The 19,594-nt window shown below is 38.3% G+C and overlaps 1 protein-coding gene across 4 annotated transcripts in view; it reads right to left on the reverse strand.

Moving 5' to 3' along the window:
* SAMD12 (sterile alpha motif domain containing 12) overlaps window positions 1-19,594 on the reverse strand; it is a 479,717-nt gene that overhangs the window by 240,237 nt on the left and 219,886 nt on the right. For 3 of the 4 annotated variants that reach the window (XR_005200699.1, XM_017530688.2, XM_037739309.1), the window contains exon 4: window positions 14,691-14,831. Coding sequence is in view for 3 of the 4 variants with exons in the window: in XM_017530688.2 (XP_017386177.1) it covers window positions 14,691-14,831 (141 nt within the window). In the remaining variant the exon portion in view is untranslated. Of the gene's footprint in view, window positions 1-10,009; window positions 10,719-14,690; window positions 14,832-19,594 lie in introns of those variants that run through there. The other variant, XM_017530689.2, reaches the window with a different exon arrangement.

Here is a 19,594-nt window from a genome sequence, read left to right on the forward strand (position 1 = left end):
GTCAAGGTGATAGAACAGCGCAACCTTATGACCATCTTAAATTGTCCAAACAAGAGATATCACATATGTTGTTGCAACTAGGACATTCAAATGCAAAGTGGTCAATGCATTTAAGGTTGGTGAGTTCTGCAGGAGCAGATATGAAGCATCTGAAGTCTCTGAAGTTCCCTAAAATTTATTCATCAGTAGAAAACAATGACTTAAAACACTGAGCTGTGAAGCAGCAATGACAAGGATCATTCCTGATGGAAAAAGCCCAAATTAGACAAACTATAGACATGTCTCTCATATGCTGGTTAGAGGAACCATCAGGGTTGCTACAATAGGCAGATCTTTTTCTACTATGAACAATGTAACAGACAAGAATCAAGAGCCCATGTCAAGCCTTCCTTTAAAGAAAACCCCTTCTTGGATTAACTAACCATAATGGAGTCCCAGAATAAAAACGAAACAGGAATAGATGCTAACCAGGATAAACATCTCATAATTCTAACTGCTACTGATAAACTGACATACGATTTTAATAATCCCCTCAAAAAGTCAGAATTTCGGCCTTTAAATATAAAGCTCATTCCAAGGAGAATTTCTCGGATGGCTTAAAGACTTGATACATTTAGAAATATTCCTGGCCACCACATTTCTTCAAGAGTGTGAAGATTTTGAAATGTGTTGGGGGAAATCTTAAGGAGGTAGTAGTTTGGGAAAATGTGGACTTGGAGGAAATTGAGAAGTGACACATGGTTGGCGGATCATAATCAAATAAGGCTTAATGAAGAAGTAGTAATAAAAGAACCTAGTCACAGAAGAATAATCTGTTCAGAATCATATTACTCATCTAAAATCTTCATCTACCATAAGCCGCTGAGCTAATGGTCATAGGAGAAGTTTCACTTAACAGTTACTTGAGAGTGTCACTCAGGAGAACATTTAAGGACTGAAAATATTCGATGAAACAACTCAAAGCAGGTGAATGGCTTATATTTAAGAGACCTCGCCATTGTCTTTACTTGGCAGGTCAGTAGAAAAAGATCACAAGGGAATAAAGAGATTCTTAAAAAACGAGATCCTGAGTAATGTTGCTCATGGAGAAAGATTATTCAAAAATGGCTTTGTAACTATGTTTATTTTCTTATGAATCCATAAAAATTTGATATTGCATTCACCCTTTGAGAAGATTAAGTGGAAAATGAAATAAAGACAACGAGAGAAAAGGCCAACAATTAAATTTATATCAGCAAAGCATACAGAGGATCCACCTACTGCTAGCACTATGCAAAGCAAAATTAGAGCACAACTGAAGTTTGCTCATAGTCTATAAGGAAGACAAAGTACCACCATGCCTTTACACTTAAGCTTCTCCTTCTGCCAGCCTTTGCGCAACATTCTTATCCCTTAAAAACTAGCTAATTTGTTGTAACACTGGCAAGTCTTCCCTATCCTACCTATTCCCAAGTGAGGCTGAGTTCCAGCTCTGTGCCTTCATTATACTATCATGTATCTCTATAACGGCATACATCACTCTATCCTTATTGCTAGAATGGGCATTCCCTTTTTATCCCTAGTACCTCACGCAAAGCCTGGGGCACAATGGATGGAAGTACAATAAATACTATGTGATGAATACAACATTATTAGTCTGAACAAAGTGCTAAGAAATGCAGAGGGGGCAAAAACAGACACACAGTCCAACAGAACAGAATAGAGAACTCAGAAATAAGGATGCACACCTACAGCAATCTGATCTTTGACAAGCCTGACAAAAACAAGCAATGGGGAAAGGATTCCCTATTTAATAAATGTTGCTGGGAAAACTGGCTAGCCATATGCAGAAAATTGAAAGCGGAACCCTTAATTATACCTTATACAAAAATTAACTCAAGATGGATTAAACACTTAAATGTAGGCCGGTCACAGTGGCTCACGCCTGTAATCCTAGCACTTTGGGAGGCCAAGGCTAGCAGATCACCTGAGATCAGGAGTTTTAGGCCACCCTGGACAACATGGTGAACTCCTGTTCCTACTAAAAATACAAAAATTAGCTGGATATGTTGGTGGGTGCCTGTAATCCCAGCTACTCAGGAGGCTGAGGCAGGAGAATCACTTGAACCCAGGAGACAGAGGCTGCAGTGAGGTGAGATTGCACCATTGCACTCCAGCCTGGGCCATGAGTGAAACTCCATCTCAAAACAACAACAACAACAACAACAACACTTAAATGTAAAATCCCAAACCATAAAAACTCTAGAAGAAAATATAGGCAATACCATTCAGGGCATAGGCACAGGCAAAGATTTCATGACAAAAATGTCAAAAGCAACTGCAACAAAAGTAAAATTGACAAATGGGATCTAATTAAACTAAAGAGCTTCTGCACAGCAAAATAAACTATCATCAGAGTGAACACACAATCTACAGACCGAGAGAAAATTTTTGCAACTTATCCATCTGACCAAGGTCTACTATCTAGAGTCTATAAGGAACTTAAACAAATTTACAAGAAGAAAACAAACTCATTAAAAAGTGGGCAAAGGACATGAACAGACACTTTTCAAAAGACAACATTTATGTGGCCAAAAAACATATGAAAAAAACCTCAACATCACTGATCATTAGAGAAACGCAAATAAAAATCACAGTGAGATACCATCTCATGCCACTCATAACAGGGATTATTACAAAACCAAGAAACAACAGATGCTGGTGAGGTTGTAGAGAGATAGGAATGGTTTTACACTGTTGGTGGGAATGCAAATTAGTTCAACCATTGTAGAAGACAGTGTGGTGACTCCTCAGAGACCGGGAATCAGAAATATCATTTGACCCAGCAATCACATTACTTGGTATACACCCAAATAAATATAAATCATTCTGTTTTAAAGACACATCCATGGATATAATCACTGTAGCACTACTTACAATAGCAAAGACACGGAGTCAACCCAAATGTTCATCAGTGATAGACTGGATAAAGAAAATGTGGCACATATACACCATGGAATCCTATGCAGCCATAAAAAGCAATGAGATCATGTCCTTTGCAGAGACATGGATCGAGCTGGAGGCCATTATTCTCAGCAAACTAACACGGGAACAGAAAACCAAACACTGCATATTCTAACTTATAAGTAGGAGCTGAACAATGAGAACACATGAACACAGGGAGGGGAACAAGACACACTGTGGCCTGTCTGGGTGGCGGCTGGTGGGAGGGAGAGCATCAGGAAAAATAGCTAATGAATACCAGGCTTAATACCTGATTGATGGGTTGATAGATGCAGCAAACCACTATGGCACACATTTACCTATGTAACAAACCTGCACATCCTGCACACGTACTCTGGAACTTAAATAAAATTTAAAAAAAAAAAAAAAAAGGAAATTCAGATGGATGAGAGAAGGATTGGTTCTGCCTGAAAGATGAGGTAAGTTTTCCCAGAAGAGTTAATATCTCATGAAGGCTATGTCTTTTCCTGAGTTTTATTATACCATATTCATAACAATCCTGGGAATAGATCTTATTCCCATTTTTATAATGAAGACATCTTAATTTCTGACAAGCAACTTGCCCAAAGTTAATACATCCATGAAATGTCTAGAATGGCTATGCGATGCTAAGGAGTTTGATTTTTATTCTGTAGGTAACTGGGAACCATTAAATGTTTTAAGGATGGAAATAATGTCAGAAATATATTTAACTCTGGCAATAGAAGTGGGACTTTAATTGAAGGAGAATTGAGGGAGCAGGACAGAGACTTCAGATCAAATGATAACTAGAAGGTTATTCAAACAGCCTGCAAAAGAGCTGAAGAGGAATGAATTAACACAGTGGTTAGGGTAGATATAAGACTGGGAAAGATGGGAAACTCACCTCACAAGCAGAACTCTGAGGATTTGGTCATGGATTCCACTTGAGTGGTGAGGAAAATGGAGTAATCACAGGTGACTCTGAGCCTTCTATGAAAGGTGACACTGAGTTATGGAGGTATTAACCTTGAGAACCAACACAGGAGGAAGAACAGACTGGGGAAATGGTAGAAAAGATAATGGGTTAGATTCGGATATTTTAAATCTGAGATGTCAGAGGAATATTCAGGGGTACACATCTTTTAGAGAGAGAAAAATAAGAATCTTTAGTTTCAAAGAGGTCTAAAATGTAAATCTGAGAGTCACTATGAAGTAGGGAATGCTTAGCCATGGAGGGTGAGATTGTCCAGGCAGCATTCAAAATACCAACAACTAAGAGGACCTGTCCCCAGGAGGAATCAGCATTTGGGAAGTTGCAGAAGATGGAAGCTTGCCAACAGCCTGAGAGAGGCCATTAGAAACAGAACCAAGAGAATCAATATCATATACATGGAAACGTGAGCACCAAGGCAGGGAAATGCTCATGCTATCCAATGATAAAGCAGAACTGCATTCAAGAGAACTGGTATGTGAACATCAGATTTGTAACACAAAAGCCTCAATTAAATAAAAGACATGAAAGAGCCTGGAAATTCAAATAGTATAATTTGAGACATACTAGACAATTAGAACATCATACATTCTTCACATATGCATAAAAAGGAATCTGATCTCCTCATGTTTTCTTTCTCAGGAGCAAGAAGATTTTCTTCCTCAGAAGAGAGATAAAAGGAAGCATTTCTCAATGTCACTTGTAGAAAGACATCCTATTGCCTAGTCAATAGATACTGGGCAAATTTGTTTTGAACAAATGAGTTAATAGTAAACACGTTTGACCTGAACTTACCTTGAGAAAGATTACAAGAGTCTCTCAAGAAACTGGGGATGATTAGGATACTGGTGGCTCCAGGAAGCACTAGGCAGAACTTCTATAAAGATGCAGTAATTTTTTCAAAAAATCTCCCATTGTTTTTGTATGTATTAAAGCCAGTCTCTAAATCTGTTTTTCGTCTTCTTCCATAATCTTAAGAATACTGATCTGGCAGTTTCTTATGAGGTCAAACATACATTTAAGATATCAATCAGCAATTCCACTTCTAGATATTTACTTTTTTAGTGAAATAAAAATCAGTGTTTATAACAAAAACCTGTGTGTGAGTGCTTACTGCTGCTTTATTTGTGTTAAACAAAACTGTAAACAACTCAAATGTCCCGCAGCTGAGGAATGGATACACAAACCATGGTTATATTAGGTCAGTGCAAAAGTAATTGAAGTTTTTACCTTTAAAAGTAACGGCAAAAGCCGCAATTACTTTTGCAGCATTCTAATGCAGTCAGTGGAATATTCAGCAATGAAAGTGAGTAGAATGATGACACACCACATCTTTGATAAGTCTAAATGCATCTCCGTAAGTGACAGAAGCCAGACTCTATGACTCCTTTTCTATGACATTCTGGAGAAGGCAAAACTGTAGGGATGGAAAGCATCATACTGTAGGGATGGATGGATGGATGGCGAAACTGTAGGGATGGAAAGCATCATTGGTTGCCAGGAGCTGGCAGTAATAAAAGGAGCTGACAACCAAGGGGCACTGGGAGAGTATTTTCTGGAGTAATGGAAATTTTCTATCTTGACCGTTGTGGTAGTTATTCAACCATGTGCATTTGCCAATACTTCCGTAACTGTGCACTAAAAATGGTGAATTTTCCTGTATGCAATACAGTATATACCTTAATAAAAACAATGAGATAAAAAGAATACTAGCACAGAAATTAGGAGAACTGCCATCTAGTTTCAGTTATGCCACTACCTAGCTGTGTAGCTACGAACAAATCTCTGATCCTCTTTAGGTCTTGGTGCCCAAATCTGCAATCTGAGACTGGACAATTTCTCAACAAGTCTATTGCTCCATTCTACAAAGACGTCTTTCTTTAAGCAAGGTGGTGGACCAGATGGCCTATTTCAGTTCAGATGGCCTACTTGAGTTGCTGAAGTATCTGCGGAGGTGACTGGACTAAAATAGTTAGTCTGTACATATAGTTCTAAAAAGTCTTCTTGGATTAGAAAGTAGTGTTTCTAATTTTTGTTATTCCAAAAGACGGAGCTTTGGGAAAGTCCATCTGGTTATGCAATTCCTGACTAAAATTTGACACACATATTTGGACAATGTGAAAAAAGTTCTTCAGGAAACACTAATGTTTAATGAGCTATAACTGGCCCTGGTAAACAAGCATGCTCTTCTTTTTTCATCTTATAGGCACTTATTATAAAGGCATATGAGGATGGTGGCATCTACTACGAGCATCTGCCTTATTCTCCAGCTGAGACACTGTTTTCTATTGCCTGAATTTACCCAACCCTCATAGTTGTTGATATATTTTTATACTTTCTATGTATTTGTAGCCAAGAAATTCACTAAAAGGGACACCCCAAAATGGCTCCACACTATACAATGAGAAATAAAAGAATAAAAATAATAATCTTGACAATGATTTCAAAGCTTGTATTATTTTACTTGTAAAGCAGCGGTCCCCAAACAATGGGCTAGCAATTTTTTTTTTTACTCTGGGAAAAGCCATATAATATTAAATTTAATATATTAACCATTTTTAAGCATATAGTTGAGTCATGTTAAGTACATCTAAGTTGTTGTGCAATGGATTTCTATAAGGTTTCATCTTGCAAAACTGAAACTTGTACATGAAACATGAATTTCTCCTCCCCCAAGCCCTTGGTAGTCACTTTTCTACTTTGTTTCTACAATTCTATTTTAGATATTCCAAATGAATAGAATCATTTTGAATATTTGTCCTTTTGTGACTCACTTATTTTGTTTGTCATGATGTCTTTGAGGTTTATCATGCAGCACGTGGCAGAGTTTCCTTCTTTTTAAAGGCTGAATAATATTCCATTGTGTATATATACCATGTTTTCTTTATCCATTCATCTGTTGATAGACACTTGGGTCACTTCAATCTCTTGCCTATTGTGAATAATGCTGCACTGAACATGGGTGTATAATTATTTCTTCAAGATCCTGCTTTGAATTCTTTCGGATATGCACCCAGAAGTGAGATGGCTGTATCATATGCTAACTCTATTTTTAGTTTTTTGAGGGACCTCAATATTGTTTTCCATAATGGCTATACAATTTTATATTCCAACTAACAGTATCCAAGGGATCTAATTTCTCTACATTCTTGCCAACACTACTTTCTGTTCTTTTGGTAGTGGCCGTTCTAATGGATGTGAGATGATATGTGGTTTTGATTTGCATTTCTCTAATGATTAGTGAGGTTGAACATCATTCCATATGCCTGTTGGCTATTTGTATACCTTTTTTGGAGAACTGCCTATTTGAACGCTTTGCTTATTTTTTATATGGCTTGTTTTTTTTTTCTTTTGTTGAGTTGTAGAAGTTTCTTATATATTCTGGATATTAATCTCTTTTCAGATATGTGATTTATATATACGTTATATTCTGTGCTGTGTTGTCTTTTCACTCTGTTGTTTCCTTTGATGTGTATCAGTAATTCTTTTTGTAAATAAAATTTATTGGAACATTTCTATGTCGAATTCATTTAAATATTGTTGATGGTTTGGTTTTGCCTAAAGGGGTAGTTGCTACAGATACCATATGGCCAGCAAAGACTAAAACACTAACTAACTGGTCCTGTACAGAAAAGGTTTGCCAACCACTCTCTGTCATAGAATTTGCAATAAACTCTATTATATGGTTTCTACATAAAATCTCATTTAACCACCACCTTGAGATGGGAATTATTAGCCCATTTGACATACTAAAGGCAATAGAACATAATGAGTAAAAGCTTGCTGTGGAGTTGGACAGACCTGTGCTATGCTTTTTACTAGTTGTCTGACTTTGAGTATATCACTTAATCTCTTCATCCTCACTTACCCTCATATGTAAATTGGGGCTACCAAACAGTGCTGACCATGGTGGGGTAAATGTCAGAAGCTGATGTGACAATTAGTGCATGCTTTGTATATAGTAAACATTTATCACTCGTTAGCTATACGAGAAACAATCACATAGCTAATACTGAACATTCAGCATTCAGTATTCTTGGAAGGGTTTCCCTACTAGAAACACTGCTCACTATTAGAAAGCTAAGAAAGCCCCTTGTGTCCTTGATTATAGATTAATTTGAAGGATCCCAAAATAATCTGCACCACAGTTGTATGTTATATAAGGCACCTTTCCCCATCTCTCATGAATCAAACAGGAGAGCATAATAATGTTTCCAGCTCTACACTGTGATTCCCAAGAGACAACTAGAAGTACTCCAACATAGCTGAGTTTCTAGCAGGTACATGCAAGCAGAACAACAAGAACAACCAGACTGACATCCTGGCCACTCATGGACACAACACAGAAGACCAAAAGGCTACATGAAGGAGAGAACCACTTTAAAGGCACCAAAGGGATGACGTGAAAGCAAGTCCAAGCATTGATCATGTTACTTGCAAATATCAGATAGTAAGGGGGTATTGAGATTCAGAGCAGGGGAAATCAGAGGCCAGGATTTCAGTTTAAGGACAGCTCTGGATTTAGACGATAATCTGTTTCAGGAATTTTTGTCATGATTCAGTGCTAGGGCCTATATACTCATATGTCAACTATGCATCCAACATACAAAAATTTTCAAATGCCTTACAGTTTTTGTCAGCACCCAGAAGGAGGAAAGCAAGAAAAAAGAGGGCAAATATTTCCTCTTTTCTGTGTTCAAATAACCCACAGTGGCCAGGCAGAGCTCTTTTGATACATTTGTGACCTTTTTGCCTGCTGACATGGAGCTCCTGGCCAACTGTGTAAAAACAATTAGTGTAGAATCAAAAGCTTAAGACATGTTTTAAAACAGCAACTGAAAGGCAGAAAAGTAGGCTTAGTTATCTGTTATTTTATTGCCTCTATAAACACTACAGAATGAGCTTTCAGATGATTATATATAATTTAAAGGTCTGATTACAAACTGATGCAACCAATTTGATGTGTTTGCGTGTGTATGTTTAATTTCTACACCCAAAGAGTGTTGTTTCCTTGAGAGAAAATCTTAGCGTGCATTCATTTGTTTGTTTTAGAACTGATTTCCAACTTTGTGGCTGGTTCCTTTGAATGTCTTCAGCATGGGAATTATTTCATCCTTTAAGGATGTTGTTCTTCCTTAAAAGTGGTAGCCAAAAATTTAACTCCAGATCATGTATTTAAGGTGGACAATCAAGCACTGAAACACTGTGGGTCAAAAATAAAGTTTGGAAGAAACGAATTCTCCAATTAAAAAATTAGCAAAGAATTGGAGTAGATATTTTTCCAAAGCAGATACACAAATAACCAGTAAGTACATGCAAAGGTGTGCAATATCATTAGCCATCAGGGAAATGCAAATCAAAACAACAATGAGTTTCCACTTTACACATGGTTGAATGGCTATAATAAAAAAGACAGGCAATAACCAGTGTTGGTGAGGATGTGGTGAAATTGATTTCTCAAACATCACTGGTGGGAATGTAAAATGGTGAAGTCACTTCGCTTTTCATATACATGGAGTTGTTACCATATTACCCAGAAGCTTAACTCCTAGGTATATATCCATGAGAATAGAAAACACATGTTTGTGAAAAAACTTGCACAAAAATGTTCAAAGCACCAATATTAATAATAACCAAAATCAAGAAACAATCTATCAACTGATGGATAAAATGCGGTATATTCATACAATGGTATATTATTCAGCAACAAAAAGAAAATAAATATTTACACATGCTTACCATATGGATTAATCTTAAAATTATTATCCTAATGAAATTAGCCAATCACAGAAGACACATATTATTCTATTTATAGAAAATGCCCCAAATAGGCAGATGAACAAAAAGTAGATTATAGTCACACACCACGTTTCAGACAATGACAAACCACATACACAATGGTAGTCCTTTAAGATTATGATGCTCAAGTTTTATTGTGCCTTTTCTATGCTTAGATACGTCTAGATACACAAATACGGTTGTGTTACAACTGCCTACAGTATTCAGTACAGTAACCTGCTGTAGCCTAAGAGCAATAGGCTATACCAATTAGCCTATGTGTGTAGTAGGCTATACCATTTCGTTTTGTCTAAACATACTCTATCACGTTCACATAATGACGGAATCAGGAACAATGTATTCTCAGAACATATCCCTGTCGTTAAGCAGTCAAGATTCCAGGAGCTGGTGCTGGCAGTGTTGGGAAGAAATGGGGAATGACTGTTAAAGGTTATAAAGTTTCTTCTTGGGTTAATGAAAATGTTTTAAAATTGATTATTAGTGATGGTTGCACTCTCTTTACACTCTTAAACACCACTGAATTTTATGCTATAAGTGGTATGTTGCATGTTATGTGAATTACATCTCAATAAAGATGTTATAAAAATCGGGATTATTATAAATTATGAGGTTGATTTAATTGCATGGCTTCTATTACTGATAGCCAACAATATTCTGTATTTACTATCATACTGTACTGAGTGATTTACATATCTTAGCTCTTTTAATTCTTACAACATCCCTGGTTAGTAAGCACAGCAAAATGTGTTAGGTACAGGATTTAAAATTTGGGCCTGTCTGAGGCCAAAATTCACCCTTTCTCCTTGTTTCTTTTTAAAAAATTGTATTCCTCTAAATAGTTAATGTACCCACACATTTCATAAAACAAAGTGACATAAAAGGCACACACCCTCTCTCCATCCACCATCTTCCCGCTCCCACAGGTGCAGCTTGTATTAGCTTCTTGTACATCATTCAGCATTTCCTTAAAACAAAGCACATATGGATATACATTTTTATTTCCCCCTCTTTGGCAAATGTAGCATACTATATGCATTGTTCAAATATAGTATACTATGCTATGCTCAAATATAGCATACATTGTTCTGCACCTTGCTTTTTTCACATCTTTTTTCATAGCTGAGAGTACACGGGTGCCTGGGTATACCATAATTTAATTTGCTATTCCCTTAAAGATAGACAGTTAAGTTGTTCCCAAGAAGCTATATTTTGAAATTGCATCCAAAGGCAAAAAGAAAACTCCTAAGAAATGCAATCATTTTAAAAATAAATTCCTTTCCTCAAAAATGGACTACTTTGAAAGCGATAACTCTTTTTAAAATGTGTTGGTTAGTAAATATTTGTTAAATATCAATGCAATGGTTTAAATGTTATATCCCCTCAAAATTTGTGTACTGAAATCCTAACCCCCAAGGTGATGGTATTGGGAGGTGGGGCTCTTGGGTGGCGATCAGGTCATGAGGGTTCAGCCCTCATGTATGGGATTGGTGCTCTTGTAAAAGTGGCCCCACAGAGATCCCGTCCCACTTCCGCGAGGTGCATTACAATGATTAGAAGGCCATTTGTGGGGAAGTGGGCCCTTATCAGACACTGAATCTGCTGGTGCCCTGATCTTGGACTTCTCAGCCTCTTGAATTGTGAAAGAGAAATTTCTGTGGTTTATAAGCTACCTAGGTTATGGTATTTTGTTACTGCAGCTTGAACATATTAGATAATCATCAACAAAAAAAATTAAATGGATTACACCAGAGCGACAGCCCCACGTGAACCATGGAAAGATATTCCATCACTAAGGATTAGAACTGTGATTCAAAGCCCAGGGATTTCCAAAAACATTCCAAAATGTTTGTACTTATTCAGCATATTGTTTCTGCTAAATAATATTTACAGAGATGAAGAATCAAATATTCATTCTTGAATCATCTATTACCCCTATGGTGAACTTCTACATGATATATATGTTAAACTAATCAGTTCACTTGAGTGGAATGAAATTCTAATATTTTTATTATAGCAAACCTAGGCCCAAAATATTTTAACTCTAACTGGTGTTTAGAACGTCTATTATCAGTCATAAAACATAAAAACAACTTGTCAATTTTCTTTCCTTTTTATTTTTTTAATTTTTATTTTTTTATTTTTTTTTTGAGACGGAGTTTCGGAGTTTCGCTCTTGTTACCCAAGCCGAAGTGCAGTGGCGCGCTAGGCTCACCGCAGCCTTCGCCTCCTGGGTTCAGGCAATTCTCCTGCCTTAGCCTCCTGAGTAGCTGGGACTACAGGCACGCACCACCATGCCCAGCTAATTTTTTGTATTTTTAGTAGAGACGGGGTTTCACCATGTTGACCAGGATGGTCTCGATCTCTTGACCTTGTGATCCACCCGCCTAGGCCTCCCAAAGTGCTGGGATTACAGGCGTGAACCACCGTGCCCGGCCTTCCCTCCTTTTTATTTTTTTTAAAGAAACTATTACTTCAATAAGGCTATGGATTTTCTGAAGGATGCCTGACATGGTTTGAGCATTAACATGTGAAGAACCGGCTCATTCCTCTAATCCCGGCAGTTTGGGAGGCTGAAGTATGCAGATCACTTCAGTCCAGGAGTTTCAGACAAACTTGGCCAACATGTCAAAACCCCATCTCTACTAATAATACAAAAAATTAGCCGGGTGTGGTGGCGCACACTTGTAATCCCAGCTACTTGGGAGGCTGAGGCATGAGAATCGCTTGAACTTGGAGGCAGAGATTGCAGTAAGCCAAAATTGTACCACTGCACTCCAGCCTGGGCAAGAGAGTGAGACCCTGTCTCGAATAAACCAAAACCAAAATCAAAAACAAAACATGTGAAAAACAAGCAATAAAAAGTGTAATATCAGCACAGACAAAATATTCAAGAGCTCGAGAACAACGCTGCCTTCCAAAGGGAACTGAATGAAAGAATTAAAAATGTACAGCCTTTCAAAGCTAAAGAAAGTGACAATTACTGAATTGAAAAGGCTGAACTGAGCATTATCTTCCCAGAACACAAATGTATATTTAGCTTAATAGACCTAAGTACTATCTTAAGAAAAATCTTATATATTATGCATCTAGGGCAACAAGAGCTGTAGAAATGATTCTCCAAAGCAAACACATCGCAGGCTGACACTAGCAGAGGAAGAGTCAAAGGCACACACAATGCATCACGTGTGAGTTTAGGCCTCATTCTATAGATTGTCACCAGAGGGAAAAAATGAGCTGCAAAAACCACAGACACTAAACAGAACCTGGGAAGAACTTTGCTTGTGGTTGAAGCTTAAAACATATGCATACTTGCATTTTCTGATTATAATTGTAATATGAATTTGAAGAAGATTTGGGAAATACTGAAAAAATAAGAATTAAAATCACCCACTTATCCCACAATTCAGAGAGAACTATTAAAATGGTTGGCATATTCACTTGCAGTCCTTTCTTCTATTCATATAAGAATATATGGCTTTTACAAAATTGGGCTTATATTATACACACAATTTTACACATGGCTTTCCCCCCACCTTGTATGACTTCTTAAGTACTTATATTCTTTGAAGATATAATTTTAATAACCGCTTTATTTAAGCAGAATTACTTGATTCTTTTCATATTGCTGGACCTCCAGTTTACGTCTAAATTTTCTGTTTTCCAAACAGCACTGTGATAGACTTTCTTATCATAATTTTCATATTTCTATCTACTTCTTAAAAGAAACTTAAAAAGTATGTCAGTATTTCACATTCAAATTTAAATCATTCAGTGTACCAGTACCTATAAATTCACCACTGGAAGTCTCTAGGGACAAAATGCAAATAATGCATATGAAATAAACAATACTATTTTATTATCCCTTGAAGTCTATATTTATCCTTCTAGAATAGTCATCTTTCAGAGAACACATTATTTCCCAATGGACTATTATTAGGTTAATCTAAATGCAATAATGAAACTTGGCTGACCCAGATTTCTCCAGTATCAGTATGCACGTAATTACAATATTCTGCAGAATGACAAATACTCAAGGCTCTCGAAAATACATATTTTATCATCCTTTCATTTAAAATGATATACGATGGACGCTAAAATAAAACAAATAAAGGTTATAGCCAATGAAGGTTGATAGCAACCAAATCTTATGTAGACATTGAAGTTACATATAGTGTAACTTAGAGCTTTCTTCAAATTCTGGCTTTATTTCGTGACTTCCACAGTCATCGGGATCTTAAGTGCTCTCTTCGTATTGAAGTTATTTATAATTCCTGTTAAGAATTATATACTCTTCTTAACAGTCCAGTCCTAGATTCACTATGGTCTATTTTAAAAATTATTCTACTTACAAGAAGTTAAATGGGGTTCTCACAATCTCTAAAGTGTGTGTGTATAATACATTCATGTATATTTATACATATCTAAAATGTTTTTCTCCCACTAACCAGTGAAAAGCAAAATAAAAATACAACAAAAGTTATACTTATATCACTGGCCATAGTAACTACAGAATCACTTAAACTCTAAAGCCCCCTCACAATTCAAAGCCAGGTAAAGACAGCTAGAGCTGGACTGTACAGTCATGCAGGCTGCACACCATACAACTCTAGTGAGTGCAATCGTACCCTGATCAGTGTGACTGATATTCTTTGGGGTTGCGCAGTATACAATCCATCCAGCTGTATGTGATGGCCTTGAAGTTAGCTCAGATAATTCTGTTTGCTCATCCATTACTTATTTGTAAATCCTTCTCTCTAGTGAGCTACGACAAAAGTTTTTGGAGGGAAATAACTTTTAAATCTGTATACTTTTTTCTATGAAGAAAATTCTGCGAAGAAACAATGACAAATCTCCCTGGCTCCCGTCTGCCATATTAGTAAGGTATTCTTTCTTCCCATCTCCCCTTCCGTCCACCCATCAGGAAGCAACAGGGTACCTTGTGTGAGTAACTGTAGATTTCTGACTTCTTCTCGCACCTTCAGCCGGAGCACCTGTTGTAAGATGTGCTGCCGGAGGTTCTCCTGGGCAATCCCCATTCGCTCGAGCTTTTTGTCAGTAAGTCTCAGCAGGGCTCGCCCTGCAGGGTTTTAAGAAATAAAAGGAAAAGCAAATGAACTGCTTGCTGAAGAAAGATGTCCATTTTGGTCTTAGCTAAGCCTGCCATCACAGAAGTTTCTACCTAAACACAGACATTTTGGAATAAAGGTCCTCCATTATTATTGCTGACATAAATGGATTATCTGGATGAAAAAATACACGTATTTAAAAGAGAACCCTAACTTTTAATTGAACATTGGGAAACCCCACTGACTCACACATCCAGTTAGATTGGGTGACTCACACATTCAGTTAGATAAAATAGGAAAACCTTAACCTGGATATTTGGGTCACAAATTGGAGGTTTCCATAGAAACAATGCTCTTCTTTGGGGGATGGATTCTTAGGCTGGCCCGCAGGAGGCCAAGTCACTGACAACCCAGCTGAAGAACCGGATGCTCTAACGGTGGTATATATAGAAACTCTAGCAATGTGTAGCACAGGATATAATGACATTTCTGTGAAACATGCATTGAAAGTCCAGTTTTAATCTGCAGGTAATTGACACTCCTGCTGTGCCCCTGGCATTGGGCTGGAGGTTCTATCTCTAGTGGGTGGGAGCTACGCCTTAATCCCAATTATTGGCCGAACGCAAGGGGCCTAGCAGGTCTGAGAGGGATAATAGCAGGGTAAAACGGGCATTCAGTGGGGCACGGTGGCTCACGCCTGCAATCACAGCAATTTGGGAGGCCGAGGCAGGTCGGTGGCCTGAGGTTGGGAGTTCGAGATCAGCCTGACCAAAATGGAGAAACCCCATCTCTACTAAAAATACAAAAATTTAGCCGGGTGTGGTGGTGCACGCCTGTAATTCCAGCTACTTGGGAGGCTGAGGCAGGAGTATCACTTGAACCCAGAGGGCGGAGGTTGCAGTGAGCAAGATGGTGCCATTGCACTGCAGCGTGGGCAACAAGAGTGAAACTCCATCTCAAAAATAAATAAATAAATAAATAAGGACATCCAAAGAGGGCAAAAACAAGGCACCTCGAGGTATGAGTGCCTGCAATGTGCAGACACCCTGGGCTGTGGTCAGCTGGCATGGCCTCCCTTCAAAGTTTATTTCCCTACATACCTCTCTTCCTAGTGTGATTTCTATCAAATTCTCCTCCACTCTGTGCTTGCCCTAAAATAAGCTTATTTCTTGTTTGAGCATTTACTGCAAGAAATAAAGAGAGTGATGATTGCTAAATGCCCATAGCACGACCCTCTACTCTTCTCTGACATTCCTACTCATCGCATCTGCCTATCTTTTCTCATTTCCACAAATGAAGAAAAGACAGAGTCAACAACATGTGATGAATGATGTCTTTAGGTGTATTATACACATTTCACAAGGAGACAGGAGAACGGAGAAGACCAGTTAGCAGCAGTTTGTGTTGTTTATGCTTCTGGTTTCCTGCCTTTTAACCTTTGCTAAGGGCATTAGTCAGGATAAGTTAGTTTATATGCTGTGGTAAAAAACAACCCCAACATACCAGTGACTACAACAAACCTCACTTCCAGTTTATTCTGCATGTCAACTGCAAGTCTGCCCATCTTGAATGCTGCTGATCAATGTAACAGAGGGAGAAGAGAAGGTGCTAGAAGATCTTCATGCCATCAGTGCTCAGTCATTTATAAATCATTGGCCAGAACTAATTGCATGAACATTTCCACCCACAAAAGAGCCACCAATTGTACTTCCAACATGTGCCCAGAAGTGAGATATTTAATAAGCAGCAATGGTGAGAATTGTACTAATATAGACGTGGTCCTGGGCTGATGCCTGGAGAGGAAGTGTGTTTTTGGATGTGTGCATGTTTGCGGTGGTTGGGGGTGGAGGTCTGAAGCTTCAGTGGAACCTGCATTTGTTAGGGGAATCCTATGTAACTAGAGTTCAGGCTTGGCAATACCAGGCAGACAGTGGTAATCATGAGAATGAAAAGGAAGGAAAGGACAAAATCAGGCTCAAGTAATTCCCATTGCCTTCTCTGGTTGGTGGACTAATGGGTCCCTAAAGATGTCCATGTTCTCATCTCTGGAACCTGTTAATTTCCTATCTTACACGACAAAAGGGACTTGCAAATGTGATGAAGGTAAGGAGGATCTTGAGATGGGAGAGTAGCCTTCATTATCCAGGTGAGTCCAGTCTAATCGTAAGGGTCCTTAGGAGTGAAAGAGGAGATGGGAGAGCCAGAGAGAGAGATGTGACAATGGAAGCAGAGGTCAGAGTGAAGTGGCCAAGAGGCAAGGAAATCAGGCAGCCTCTAAAAGCTGGAAAAGGCAAGGAAATGAATTCTCTCCCACACCTTCTAGAAAGCAGCTGCACCAACATGCTGAATTTAGCCCTATGAAACCCATTTTTGGAGTTCTGATCCCTATAAGACAATACATTTGTGTTGTTTAAAGCCATGGGAATTTGTGATAATCTGTTATAGCAGCAGTTGGTTTTGTGACTTGAATTTACATGTTTTTAAGAAGTCAAACAGATGGCTTTAGATTTCCTTCCCTTTCCCCATTTCTGGCTGCTGGCATACACAAAGGTAAAAAAGTAGAGGAGTGCTAAGGAATGGTGAGCCCGAGTGCCAGGCTCACAGGACAGTCCCACAGTCCAGTGCTCTGCTCACTGTCTGACCTTGGTCCAGAAGTTTCACTCTGGAAACAAAGAATGGGGCTTAAATATCATTTATACGGATAACTGGCCTCCAAATAACAGACATCTACCTCTTCATACATGTCATAAACTTACAAACACTGCATAAAATACCCTCTGAAGCTCCAATGACCTTAATCCCTCCCAACATAAAAATGTAGATCACCCTCCCTCCTTTCTGTTCCCAATTATCTGGGCTATGGTTTCACATGCTGTGGCATTTCCTAGCGAGACTGCAGAGGCACTGGTAAGACACACAGCTGCTTCTGTCTTAAGCTGGCTCGGCCATCATTAGAACACAGTGTTAAGGCATCAGAGGGAGGGTTTTATTCCAGGGCACACAGCTCAACTTTTCTTTGTTTGATGCCTTCCTATAAACCTGTAGCCCCAGCCGTTCCATAAATGCATCTGATTTGTCAAGGTATAGATACGTAGCCCTACCAGAATGTTATTTCTACTTTGGTGGGTTAATAGCATTGGGTTTAGAGATATGAGTCAGAAAATTCCATCAGTTATAAAAAAGTTATACAAGTCTGTTCATTTCCTTTGTGATACAATCACGCTTATGAACATTTCACATATTAAATGCCCAACTGCTCAAATTATTTAATCCCAATCCTGAGAACATAATTATTTCTACTCTGTTGGAAGAGAAATTGAGAAGTTAAAGAAAATTTAAAACATGAGAGCTTGTCCTAATTTTTCCCACTATACATTCAATTGTGCTTTGTCTTCCTTGATAGGAAAATAGAAAGGTTGCTATTCAAGAAAGATTAACATTTATTTCAAAATTTCCTGATAAAATCACTTCTAGGAAAGATCATGATCAGTACATCAAAAACCTTAACAAAATCTGATTCATGGTCTTCCTGGGGTATTTTCTACAGACTGGTGGTTCTGGAAAACTTTTGTAATAATTAAATCATTTCTAGGAACAAATGTCCCGTCAATCTCCTATTCCACCACCTCCTGCTGAATACAAAATAAATAAATGTCCAAATAAGTGTGGTACTGTTTTGATGAGGTATCAGGGAAGTGATAAGTAAGCAATCAATCAAATTATTTTATAATTTATGTTAATTTTTGTTGCTTATCATAAAATTCAGTTGTTAGTTCAACAAACATTTACTGAACACTCACTATGCCCCTGTTACTTTGTCACTCCCCCTGGGTACAATGATGAACACAGGAGACAGGGTCACTTTTGAAGCCTTCAGGCTGACAAGGAAGGTAGCTCATGGCAAATGTCTACAGGTATGTGACGAATGCTAAGAGAGGCAAATATAAGAGTTAGGAACGGGGTAATCTAACCTGGTCTGGGCATCAGGAAGGTGTTGATGAGTAATGGACACGTAATGTAGGACTTAAGGAGGAAGCAAGAATTAGACAAAACCTACTGATAGAGCAAAGATTTTTTAAAAGTTGCCATATGAATGAATAAAGACAGGGGCTGCTATCATAGACAGACAACACAGGAGCACCATCCCAGCTTGAACATTCCCTGCCTCCTCTCACAGGAGTCTCTTGGCCATCTTGATCTGCAGTCCTCTGTCAATACAGAGAAGGATGAAGGAGTGAAAACTCAACCCAATCTCAAACAAGAAGCATTGACTGAATTGCCTGATACCATCGAACTGGTTATAGCAGTTATTAGGTGACCTGGGCTGCTGGGCCCTTCACCAGCTCACAGACTCTAGGGGTTAGAAGAAGCTAAAATTTTTTCACATTGATCTTATCCCCTGCCTTTTACTCTTTTCCAAGTATTTATTGAGCACCATTATGTGCCTGCCACTATTTGGGGTGCTGTGGATATGGAGATGAGTAGTGTCTTCTGCCTGCCTGGGGCTCACCATTTAGTGTGTAAGGAAGGTGACACACAAATAAACCAACAACTAGATTTAGATTTAGAGACAGACATATGATCTCAGACAGTCATAAATGCTCTGAAGAAAAAGCAGAATGAAGGGGAAGACAGGAACCCCTATTAAAAAGATGGGGGCTATTATAGTTGGGGTGGTTAGAATAGGAAGCCCTCTTTGAAGGGGCGATGACGGAACCAGAAAGTTAGAATGAGGGAACAGAATCATCAACACAAATAGAGGAATGACAGGGAG

The sequence above is a fragment of the Cebus imitator genome, unplaced genomic scaffold, assembly GCF_001604975.1.
Source record: "Cebus imitator isolate Cc_AM_T3 unplaced genomic scaffold, Cebus_imitator-1.0 Scaffold68, whole genome shotgun sequence".
Classification (NCBI taxonomy): Eukaryota; Metazoa; Chordata; class Mammalia; order Primates; family Cebidae; genus Cebus; species Cebus imitator.